At 39.3% G+C, this 12,166-nt stretch overlaps 1 protein-coding gene across 6 annotated transcripts in view; it reads right to left on the bottom strand.

Moving 5' to 3' along the window:
- Positions 1–265: 265 nt before the first annotated feature.
- The window catches only part of LOC135684814 (uncharacterized), a 73,175-nt gene continuing 61,274 nt past the window's right edge, over positions 266–12,166 (bottom strand). For all 6 annotated transcript variants that reach the window (XM_089115078.1, XM_089115079.1, XM_089115080.1 and 3 more), the window contains 17 exons: positions 11,651–12,058; positions 11,081–11,233; positions 10,368–10,612; positions 9,580–9,816; positions 9,256–9,453; positions 8,614–8,817; positions 8,060–8,236; positions 7,622–7,747; positions 7,179–7,358; positions 6,719–6,943; positions 6,165–6,368; positions 5,819–5,899; positions 5,197–5,362; positions 4,569–4,919; positions 3,536–4,216; positions 2,018–2,985; positions 266–1,684 (listed from right to left, as the gene is read on the bottom strand). In XM_089115078.1, the coding sequence (XP_088971204.1) occupies positions 1,274–1,684; positions 2,018–2,985; positions 3,536–4,216; positions 4,569–4,919; positions 5,197–5,362; positions 5,819–5,899; positions 6,165–6,368; positions 6,719–6,943; positions 7,179–7,358; positions 7,622–7,747; positions 8,060–8,236; positions 8,614–8,817; positions 9,256–9,453; positions 9,580–9,816; positions 10,368–10,612; positions 11,081–11,233; positions 11,651–12,058 (5,015 nt within the window). In that variant the 3' untranslated portion in view covers positions 266–1,273. The remainder of the gene's footprint in view (positions 1,685–2,017; positions 2,986–3,535; positions 4,217–4,568; positions 4,920–5,196; positions 5,363–5,818; positions 5,900–6,164; positions 6,369–6,718; positions 6,944–7,178; positions 7,359–7,621; positions 7,748–8,059; positions 8,237–8,613; positions 8,818–9,255; positions 9,454–9,579; positions 9,817–10,367; positions 10,613–11,080; positions 11,234–11,650; positions 12,059–12,166) is intronic.

Genomic DNA, 12,166 nt, shown 5'->3' with positions numbered 1-12,166 from the left:
CTTGCTTATGCGTAGCGTTGATCAGGTTGACATTCACAATATGGAACACCTTGAACTGGATGTACCGAAACTAAATCTAAACAGCTACGAAATTTCGCCACGAAAAAGGCCCCTTGATACAGTTTTTAGCCTCCAATTGTTTTAATTGGAGAGACTAGGGTTACATGCAGTCGGTACAAAAGGAACAAGTGCAAGATTCAGCCCACAGATATATGAAAAGTGTAAATAAACTATTGTTGTATAGAATCAATAGTCAAAGAAAACGTTTCTTCATTTCGAGATGTAAAATGCATGAATACCCGGGCACTCAACAGAAGTATTTACAACAATCGTGCAAAAATTAATACAGGTTAGAAAAATATACAGCTTCTAAATGCTATGCATTTATTTTGAATGACTACATATCGAGAAAATCAGTTTGCATGAAATGTTCTGTCTGCTCATATCGAATAAAGATAGCACGTGAACAAGGTTTGGTGGAAAGGTAATGTAAGCGCCTCAATGGCAGAAAACTTGAGGACAATGCATCTAGAAAAGTAAAGGGCTTGGCAAAATTCAGACAAATCTCTAATTTGCTAAAGCCAGAGTTAATATTTTGATGCTCGGTATAATAAGCAAGGTATATGTTTACAGAAAATAGTCTTGTCTGTAGTTTAAAATGAAAACCTTCACTTTTAGAGTAATCAAGGTGATTTCAATCACATCAGTATTCTGGGAAAATAAAACCAGCAAAAGTGGACCTTTTCTCGATAACGAGGCAGAATATTTCAAATTCTCTTGTCATTAGAATTACTCACGTAATTACTGCTAATTAAAAAAGACAACGAACACGTAGATCATAATAAAAATCAAAGAAATACCAAAAACCTATGATCAACAGCCTTCTGGAAATACAATATTACAACTTAAAATCAGCAATAAATTAAAAACATGTTAAGTTAATGACTCTAGCTTCAATAAATACCTAAATCTTTTGTACATTTGCCAATGCCTTTAAGAAAAAGCAGCAAGATGATAAAGGAAGGTGGATGAGAACGAGCTTTCGAAATCAGGCATACAGTTCAAAAGAAAGTTTGAAACTAACGCAAATACATTTTACACTCAAGCTGGTCACAAATAAAAAGTTTTCTCTGGTGATATATCGCCGAGTCAACTCCTGTACATCTTTTGAGTCTGTATTCTTCCAAGCTAAAATCAAAATGCTGCCTGCAGCATCTTGAAATACTTTAAAATAAACAGACATACCCCATCAAAAGTTGCCAAAAGGCACTATTTATTTCTTAGATGCATGTTGCTTGTTTCCCATCGCTGACTCTAATTTGCGTCGACTCTGCTTCTCGCGTTCTTCCCGCGGTTGCGATTTATGAAAGTCCAACTGACTTTGCTTGTCTTCAATCTCCTTTCTATACATTTGGAGCCGCTTATTGCGTTCTGATTTAGCAACAGTTACTTGAGCAAGCTGTGCACGAATCGCGTTCAACTTGCCATATGTACTCTTAATCAGCTGCGTAATATGCGCGTACTCCGAAGACTTCTCTGCAGCAGATCTCGCAGACTCGGTTTGAGCAGCAACCTCTGATTCAAGCGATCGACATTCCTCTGTCAAGTCCAGTGACTGCCTTGTCAGGCTAGCAAACTCTTGGTTCAGGTTGTCCATTTTGTCACCAAGTTCTTCGATTTGGCTCTAAAATAAAACGTTTTGTAAATAACATCAATTTCAAAAGAAGAAAAAAAGTTACGATGCCGGTGGTAATTAAGACCATGATCGTTGTTGTTGCAAATAGCAATAACGATAATTTCAAGTCAACAAATAGAGTTAAGCATGCTATCCCTACTTTTTGGGATTTGAACGTCATGCAAACATTAAGAGAAATCAGCGTTGATTCCAAAAGAAATCGTACAAATTTCATTCCGAAAACCATGTTAACAGATTTATAAGCTATCACCTGCCAATCGCTACATCTAAAGTATCTTTAAGTTTAAAAGTGCTTTAACAGAGAATCTTAATGAAATTTACCTCAACAAAAGCCTGATACAGATCTTCTTGTTCATCACCTTTGGCGCGTGTTACAGGCCTGCTCGGTAGCAATGACATAGATGTTGCTGACCGTGCTAATGCCATATTACGCGATGCCTGGCGCGTTGCGTCACGAGTAGCCAATGTGCCGCGCGTAGGCAAATATCGTGTCTTTGGCCTTTCATCTTCAGATTTACCAGTAAGCTCTTGCAGGCGTTTATCAATTTCAGTTTCCGTTCCTTGCAAGCGGGCAGTGTGAACCTTACCCTCAATATCACCTAGGAATGACCTGAGGCGGTTGCTAATCACAAAGTCCGTGTACTTTGTAAGCCTATTAAACATAACTTCCTGATTGAAAAGCACACTCTTGTTGCTGATGCGTACAAGATTGGTATCCAGAAGTTCGTCAATGACGTTCTGGCGGTCGACTTCATTGTGCGCGTCCCCAAACACAGATTCGAGCACAAATTTACCGGCATCTTCTAACTTTAAAGTTTCCTCTGGGAATGACATCATAGCCGCAGACAGAGCAGTTGATCGCTTGTATCTTGCAAAGAAGAGGTCATTGCACACGACACTAATGGACTTGTAGAACTCCTTGACGAAAGCAGGGTCAGAATCATCAATCATATCTTGCACTTTGATGTGTGACAGGGTGTGAACGAGAACCAGGACAAATTCACCAACTGATTCGAGACGATCGCGCCTTAGGTAAAGTATCTGGTTGTTAGCATCAAAGAAGAAGGAGTTTCTGTATGCATTTCTTTTCATCTGAGTGTTAGGTGGCAGTTTTTCCGCAAGTAAGATGTTGATTGGTTTATGGTAACATTGAATGACAAGAAGATCAGCAGTGAAACAGGCAAATTTATAAACGATGAATTCGCGAGCACTGATGAGGTCGAGATCCACTGGTACTAGCTCTTCGTCGCTGCTGAACAATGTGTCGTCTTTGATATCTATGTACGCATCTAGAAGAGAGTTCAATTTAGAATTTAAACAAATCCTTTTTTAGGATATAGCTTGCATGCATGTAAAAGTAAAACGTTTCTTCATTACAAGTCTTTTAGGATTACCTTTTCCCTATAATACGTGGTACTTGGTGATCTACTCAATATCGAAGAAGATGTCTATGGGTTTCACTTAAATTTAACCGGCAACGCATTTATAATAAATACGCTGGCTTGTTCTTGAAACTCGTTTTATCCCAAGTTGTGCCCTGGCTTAGTTTTCATCCAACACCAACGTATGTAAAGCACAAGCATTTAATCTGCGTGTTGCAGGGTTTTGAGTTTTTGTGAGCATTTTCTGTCCTAAATCGTGCAACATTGAGAACTATAGAATCTAAGAAAGAGCTCTTTCTAGCAGTTTTCTGTATGCAATATTTCATACTAAGAAATTCGTACAATTAAAATCGAGATACTTCAAAACATCAATCAAATTTTTTGCATTGGAGGTAACGGATCGAGCAAAATTTATCGATCTAAAAGTTAAGATAGGAAATTATTATAAAACACTGACCATCAGCCCCTTTGCCCTTCTTGCCTTTGGAGCCTGTTCCGCCACCAACAATATCCTGAATGTCCTGGAGCTTTTGATACAATGGAGATGACATGAGCAGGGCTGTCAGTTCTCCGTCTGTCATTGGTGCAGCCATACGATAGGAGGACGGCATTGGCTCAGCCTGTTTAGTACTTGCAGGTGCATTTGAAACTTCCGCTGCTTGAACTATCGTATCAACGCTGATAGTCTCTTTCAGCATCAAAGTTTCATCTGCCTTGACACGTTCTGTTTCAGACTCGAGCTTATCCATGAACTCCCGTTGGCTTTCGTCTGACTTGTCTTCCAGCTCTTTCAATTTCGATTTCATTCGTTCCTCTCGCTTCTTCTTCAAACGCTCCTCCAAAGAGCTCTGCATGCGCATCCTATCGGCGTCCATTTTGCTCATTAGTTTGGCAAGATCTTTCGTATGCTCCTTCATAAGGGCCTCTTGCTCCTCCTTACTTCCACCCTGTTGGCTGAGCCGCTCAATTTCCTGTTTAGCTTTCAGTTTCTTCTCTTGCAACAACGCTTCCTTTCGCTGACTCAAAGACAAAATTGCTTTCTCATTCCTTGCACGCTCTTCTTCCATCTCATTTTGAAGTTGACCATTAAATTCTTGAAGTTCAAGTTCCAGTCGCTTCTCCTCTTCCGCCTTGAAATCTAACAAGCAAATTTTGAACCATTAAGTAAATATGGAGTTAAACTTTTGCAAAAACAGTTTCTGTTTGAGGCCAGTCTCATAAAAGGTAAGCGTCTGAGAACATTATCTTTGCGTTGACAGCCTGGCTCACCTCTTATGCATGCCAATTGGAGCAAATCATCTAATTTGAATCAGTATCTGTTTCAAAATAATTCTAGTTAGGGCCTAGTTAAAACATCCTAATTTCTAATATTGTGAAATTCAAAATATCTATGAAATTTGAATTGGTTTGTCTGCCTACAATTATAAATATGAATATGCAAAACAAAACAATTCTGGTCTACTCTATATTAAAAGCAATAAGGCACTAACCTTCTAGTTCCCGCTTCATTCGTTCCTCGCTCTCTTTTCTTTGATCTTCAAGTTTGTTTCTGACTTCCGCCAGCTGCCTTGCCTTCTCGTTCGCCTGTTCAATGGCACGTTGGTGTTCCGCAGCTTGGTCTGGCGATAATTCATTCAAACATTCCGCAAACTCTTTGTAATGCCTCTCTTTCAGTTCGAGCTTTGCGCGTGCGTATCTCAGCTCCCAGTCAGATAGGGCCGCCCGTTGCATGCTCTTCTTCTCCTCAGCATGCTTTCTTTCAAGTGAGCTCAGCTCAAGCGACTGCTGGTTAAACAGTTGGCCTCTTCGCTGTTGTAGTTCCTCAGTGCTCAGACCTTCCTCTGTAACGAAATCAATAGAAAATATATAAATTTAGCTCCCTAGCCAAATAACAAGAATTGCGCTCCATTTGACGCAAGAAGCAAAAATCCCGATGGGCCTACATCACAATTAAGATTTTGCCTCTTACTTCATTTCGGGCTCGGTTGACGTCATGCTACTGCTAGCTGCTTGTTGGGGCTAATAGTTTTGGGACATCGTAAGTACCAGTTTGATTATTAAGATGTCCTTAAAGCATTGCTCTCCCCGAAAGTAACAAGCAACAGAAATTTCACATACCTTCCAAGGCTCTGAGAGCTGCCTCGTGTTTGGCTCTCAAATCATCCTTTTCTTGGCTTTGCTCTTCTTCCAGCTTTGACAGAGCAGCATCAACAACAACCTTGCGTTCTTCAGCAAATGCATCATCCAGGTTCAGTAGTTCTTGGCTGTGCCTCTTGTCCAAGATCTAGCAAACAACGGATTTGAGTAAGCCTCTCAGATTAACCAATGCCCGGTAAACAACACTTAAGAAATATGTATTGCAAACAAGAGGGTCCATGGCAGCTATAAAAGGAAGATTGGTACGGAAGAAGAAGGGAAACTTGTGCAATTTCTTATTAAAATATCCATAACAATTAACAATGCGCATGTCTTGGTAGTTATAGGGAGTACTTTACCAAGTTACCATGTGGCAACAGGCTTGATTAGATTCAGTTTGCTCTTAGCAGTTGCTACATTAAAAGGAAAAGGTTATACCTCCTTCCGACTAGGAAGGCAGATGCCATTTCATTCGAATTTTGGAACAAACACTCAAATCTAGTCTGTATAACAATCTTTCCGCAAATCAAAATATACTGAAAAGTTGGCAAATTTGTAAAAATCAGCAGTAAGACCTTAACTATAATGAATACTTGAACAATACCTTTCGTATGACAAATTCACTAGCTTCTGATCCATGCTCTCGGATGGCATCCAGAATTGCTTCTTTTTCTGCTTTGCGAACCTGTATAAGTACAAAAGCAATTGAAAAAAGGTTCAAAATACTTGATTTAACATAATTTTCTAGTGCTCAATTCCCAAATATGCCATTGCGACGCACAGTTCTTAACAATAACAATGTAGTTGAAAGTAACAATGTGGTTGGTTGTAAGACAGCTCTCAGATCGACAGATAGGCAATCGATCTCCGTTTTACAAACATAACTTAGATTACAGAAATATCTATTACTGTTAAATTAGAGCATAAAAATTGGACAAAGAAAGACATACGGCTGAGAGGTGTGTTTCGACAAGTTCTTTCTTTTGTTCCAGCAATTCCTTGGCCATCTCAGCCTCTTGCTTTCGCCTCAAAGCTTCTTCTTTTTGTCGCCTCCTCTCGGCTAGTTTTTGCTTCAAGTTGCTTTGCTGTTTATTTTTTTCCGAGTCCAGCTTCTCCATCAAATCGTCGAGTTCTCGTTGATGGTTGTCAAGAAGCTTAATGGGACAAATGAAAAATATCGTGAAAAAGTAGCATTGGATAGCTGTCATACATTAGAATGGGTTTCATCAATAGAACAACTTTTAGCTAAGCCAGTGCAAAAAAAATGAAAATATTCATTTCATAATCGGAAAGACTCCCCAGAAATTGTTTACTGTAAACAAAGGCCTGGTTTGAGACCTCAGCTTGAGGCTGGATTGCTCAGCTTGTACAAAATTGATGTTATCAGTGCGCACTAAAAATGATGATATCCTGAAATGGTGCAAGGATTAACTATTACTGCGTAAACATTTCAAGTCAAATCAAGTAAAATCAAATCGAATCGAATCGAATCTAAATCACTCACTCTTTGCGATTCGTCAGCATCCATATCATTCCTTGAAGATAGCTCAGCCGCCTGGCGATTCCTTACTTCGTTAATAGCACGTGATTTGTAAGTCTCGAATTCTCTAATCTTTCTTGCCTCTTCGTCTTTGGCCTCCTTTTCAAGTTTCTCTGCTAGTTTTTGCTCTGCGGTCTTCTGGGCTTCTCTGAGATCCTCCACTGTTCGCTCTTGCTCCTTTTTCAAAGCCTGCAAAACAGATGTCGGTTATTTAGAAACCATCAGCTTTTCTTTTGATAGCTTAGAACTGTATACATTTATCAGGAAAGAACAATTACAAGCAGCAAATTGTTCAAACTGAATTAGATGCAAAAGGATTTTAAAAGTTTTGGTAGCAAGAGGTCAACGGCGTTGAGCAGAAAAGTTGAATCTAAACTGCATAGTATTAAACTGCAGCGTACATAATAAGGGTAAGAACACGCACCGAAACTTCAATGGTATCTTTTGGTACAACAATGTCAGGTAGGACAATATCCTCCAAATCTTTGGGCGTGTTAGCCTGTGCCAGTTTGCTTTGTTCTTCCAATATTTTCTGTTGGGCTTCTTCTTTGGCTCTTCTGTTAACTTCTTGTTCCTTTCTTGCCTTACGTGCTGCCAGTTTTGCCTGTAGGAATTTGAATTGTATTGTAACATTGCATGTTAAATCTTAAAATTGATACTCGATGCTCGAAATTCTTCATGTTGTCATTACTGAATAGTCACTCATATAATCAAGATCATTGCAATATCATCAGCTGTTAAAGCTTACATAGAAAAATTCAGTTTTTCATGTATTTTGCTTGACATTTTGTTTTAGTAAACAAAGTTTGCAAATAAGTTAGGGTACCGAACGCCTGATAGCTAAATGCAAACAAAGTTGATTGCTACCTTAATGTCATCCATATTCTTGTTTCGTCTCTGCTCCATGTTTGCTGCAAGTGCATTGTTGTCTTTGCGAAGCTGGTCAATCATTTGCTCAACAGCGGCTTTGGCGAGTCCCTTCTGGTCAGAAAGCTGACAAAATAAAGAAATGTTAATCAATTTAGCAATCTAAGTTTCTGGACACTACAGTGTAATGAGCGCATGAACATTGTCATGACTTAAAGATTCAAACCAGATGGACGATAAAGAATGCAAAAGGGAGGAAAGAACAAGGCGAAAAGAATTGGTGAACGAGAAGAAAAAGAAAAAGAATAAATAAATGCGGAAGGCAACAAATAATTGAAACTCAAGATAAAAATTTAAGTTAAGGAAAAGAAAGATGAAATTCAAGACGAAGGAACAAATTGAAAGAAAGCAAATTGAAAGAAAGATTAATCTTCTTACATATGCAATCTGTTTTCTGTTGTTCTCAATGAGCGCGTCCTTGTGCTCCTCTGAAATCTTCTTCTGGAGTTCAGCAAGGTGCTCTTGTTCTTGCACTTCAAAAGTTGCTTCGAGGAGCTCTCTCTCTTTTTCATGTTTCAAGCTAAGCTCCTGCAAATCTCTGCCTTCACGCACAGCCTGAACGATAGAAATTGCCAGTTAAAGAGACGTCTTATGACAGTTTAAGGGACCTCTTATGAAGAGATTCAAGGCTTGTTTTGATCCTGTAGACACTTGAGAACGCTATTACCAAATTATTTCTTCAACATTGTAAATTACATCCAATGAGGTCAAAGCCCAAGAGCTTGAATTTTTCCAATGAAAATTAATTTCTGTCAACCTCAAACACTAAATAGCACAATCGAATACAAATGTATCCCTACTGTTTAAAAATGCTTTTAAATTCTATGCTTAACGTTTCTGGCAGGGTCTAACGAGTCACAGCTTTTTGACAAAACACTGGGCCCTAAAGTTGGAAAAACCACTTTGATTGCTTTCAATATAAAAGAACTCACCTCAGCTTTTTCCGCTGCTTGCTTTTCTAGCAACGCCTTCATTTTGTCAGATTTACGAGAAGCAAGCTCTCTTCTCATAAGATTTGCTTGTTGATTTTGCCTGATCTCATAGAGCTTGTCTATTTGGTCTTCGGCTTCCAAAGATCTTCTCTTTATCTCCTCTGCATCCTCGGACGACAAAGAACCATCTTCTGCAAGGTGTTCCTGGTGGGCAAAAAGTTTGATTCAACAAATTGGATTAGGATACCCTTTCATATAACGATGTACTCCAGGGTACCCTGGGCATATCCCCGGACAGTAACGAATTACTGGCTTGATCGATCATGCGACTCTGTTCAAAGAGCAATCTGGTAATTTTGCATTTGAATTAGGAAACGTCCCTGTACGCATGTTTTATTAGCGAATTGCACTAGAGCATTGAGACCCCCAACGCCATAGAAAGGACTGATTGATACCAATTACAAAAAGAAAAGTTCTTCATTGCATTATTCAAATGAGGTCATCACAGATCGATCAGACAGGCAGGCTAATTTCGATCCATATATAGGTAAGAGAGCATTCAGAGCTGATCTGTTAACAATTCTTGGGAAGGTCAAAAATAAGATTATCAATAGATTAGCGATAAACGAAATGGAAACTCACAACTGCTTCTGAGAAACTGTTTCCAATGCTCTTGCTCTGCTCACGCATTTCGTGCATCGCTCTCGCAGCTTCAGCTCTAGCGATTTCAAGACTCTCCTCCAAACTTACCATGTCAATGGAATTTTGCAGTCTACGAAGGGTTGTCTCAGGATCACTAACACTTGTGACGTCATCAATGTTGAGGTCATGTTTGAGTGCCTATGGAGAACAGACGGAATGAAAAAACTTTCTTACAGTTTTAAAATCTAAAATCGTCATCTAGGACAACTAAATGTCTATAGCCTTCATATGGAATCTATGAAAAAAAAAGATCAAGCCACGTACGATCTGCGAGTGATCTTCACGCAAAGCCATTTCCTTTTTCAGTCTTCTTTGCGCTAGCTTTTCCATCAGCTCTGCCTGTTGTCTGTCTTTCTGCGTGTCGAACTTGCTTTCCAACTCCCTTAGCTCCTTGTTATGGGCAGCTATTACGGCCGCGATTTCGCTGTCAGACAAGTCACCACTCAGTTTCTCAGCAAGATCCTCCGCAGCTTTGCCCATAAGATTTCGCCGTTGCGTCTCCTTAAAGTCAAGAAAAACAAAAGAGGTGCTATAAGATCACGTCTTAGTTTGACATAGAGAATTTGGCTAAATTTTCATGGTGAGGAGGCTGATGGAATCCCACGACGGAAAAAGATTGCTCTTCGAAAGTAAAACTGGAAACATAAAATAAAAAATTGAAACAATTCAAAGAATTTCACAGGACTAAGCCCGAAATGTTTTACTGAACAATAGGATCTGTTTGGGCTTTATTGTACCCCATCGAAAGATGAATGGCAAAGGCTCTTTTAAACAAGAAAGGAGCATAATAATTAATGAAAAACATCAAGTAAGGTGCGCCACGATAATTGTCTTTACAAATGAAGCCCTTTCAATGAATGGAAATATCTTATCTGGCTAGATCTATAAATCCAAAGATGATTATAAGCATATTTGTTTGTGTTTCCAGTTTTAAAGACCGGTAAAGTCTACAATAAATACAGATAAAAGGACGACGAGCGTGGCTGAGCCCCCGAACCTTAAAGCTTGCTATTCACACTAGTCTAACATATCGATTTTCAAGCTATACTTACAAAATCGTCAACAAATATCTTAATCTCCTTGCTTTCGTCCTCACGAAGTTCTTCATCAAGTTTCACCCTTTCGGCGTTCATTCTTCTCAAATCGTCGCCAAAGTCACCGGATGGCAGGACAAGAGTGTGGCCTTCAACTATCTTGCCCGAGGCAGCTCCTGTCGAGCTCATTGTGCCATGAATCTTTGCATTGGTTGTGGCAAAGGTGGACATGGAAGAATATGCCATGGTTTGCTGTGTTTGGTCTAGGTAATAGAAATTTTCAATATGATCTTCGTCCTTTGTTTTTACATACATAAATAAAAGCAATGATTTCACCTTCAACACGGACTAATAATTTTATTTTCTTCTAGAAATTCACGGGCATTCGATCTAAGTCATAAAAGGTAAGATGAACAATCAAAGCACCCTATCATAAAAGGATTTTCAATATACACAGTAAATCAATTATATGTTTACTAACTATACTGATTTTTATTTAACTTCAAAATCATTCCATCTATATATGTTTGAATCATCAAAGGCCATAGGGTATATTCTTTAGCATATTAAAAAGGGCAAGAATTGTGCATTCTGTGGTTAGAATTGGGTAGGGAAGGTAAGAATTTTCCCTAGCGAACATACTTCTGGACCTAAAAACTAAAAACTGGCAAAAATTACAGTTGAGATATAATCTGTGACAGAACATCTTATGATAGCTCCTCATTATTTACCTCCAGCTTGTTGTATCACCATAGGCTGCCAGCCATTTTCATACTTTTCTAGCAATTGCTGAACAGTTATCATCAGTTCCTTTTCTCTGCTGGACTCGCCGCCAGTTAAGGCTTTGTGTGTCACCTGCTCGCGGACTGAAGCCTGCTGCAAATCTAGGGAGCAAACAGATCCTCAATGTAAGAATCGAACGTAGAAGCAGTTTTCAAGGTTAGTTGACGATGAGGACAACAACGCAATTAATCGCGAAGGATGCTGGTGTTCATGGCAATTAAGACAACGATAATGATAAAGAGGAAATCTATGCTTATGACAACGATATTTAAAGGTAGTCTGTCCCCTATTGTGCTCAACTTTATTTTCACGGGAGTGAAATTCACGCACCATTGAGCTTGATCGATAATTAAACGATTTTTAACAATCAGAGACAACTTTGATTCCAAAGCTTTTGAATCAAATGGCTGATTATTGACTCAAGATATTGAGGACTATTGACATTCGACAATGACAATGACCATGACAAGCCTCTAACGTCTGGTCTTAACGCTTGCGATATGATCAAACAGACAAACCTTCTCGTTCAATTCCAGCATCTGCTTTAATCTTGGCAGCATTTTCAGTAGCTTTTGCGAGAACCGAAACATCAAGATTCTGTAGCATCTGCTTTAATCCTTCGGTTTGCTGGCAAATCCTGTCGTAGAATCCGCGAAGATCTGACTGGTGTCTCGCGAGTTGAGAGGCCATGTGCAAATTCTGATCCTCTAGCTTGTCATACAAGGTGCGAACGCTGAAGTTCTCCAAGAGTCCTTTGCTTGTTCCAGATCCTCCGACGAACGGTTCAAAATCAGCGGCACCTTCAGGAGCACCGCGCGGTCCAAGCAGCAGGGACGGGTTGTCATCAATGCCTGGGATTGGTATGACTGGTATCGGTGCCCCCAGACTTCGGTATTTTGGTTGCAGTGCTCGTATTGGGTATATTCCTATAAAAAATGATGAACTTGACATTCAGTCATCTGCATAAAAATTGTGGCATATACAATAGGATGTTTATGTGCATTTCACCATTGGGCCTAACGCAATATTAAAAC

This window comes from Rhopilema esculentum, chromosome 21 (genome assembly GCF_057945365.1).
Source record: "Rhopilema esculentum isolate cy_ngs chromosome 21, ASM5794536v1, whole genome shotgun sequence".
NCBI lineage: Eukaryota > Metazoa > Cnidaria > Scyphozoa > Rhizostomeae > Rhizostomatidae > Rhopilema > Rhopilema esculentum.
The sequence above is the reverse complement of the archived record's forward strand: the minus strand, read 5'-3'. Positions and strand labels throughout refer to the sequence as shown.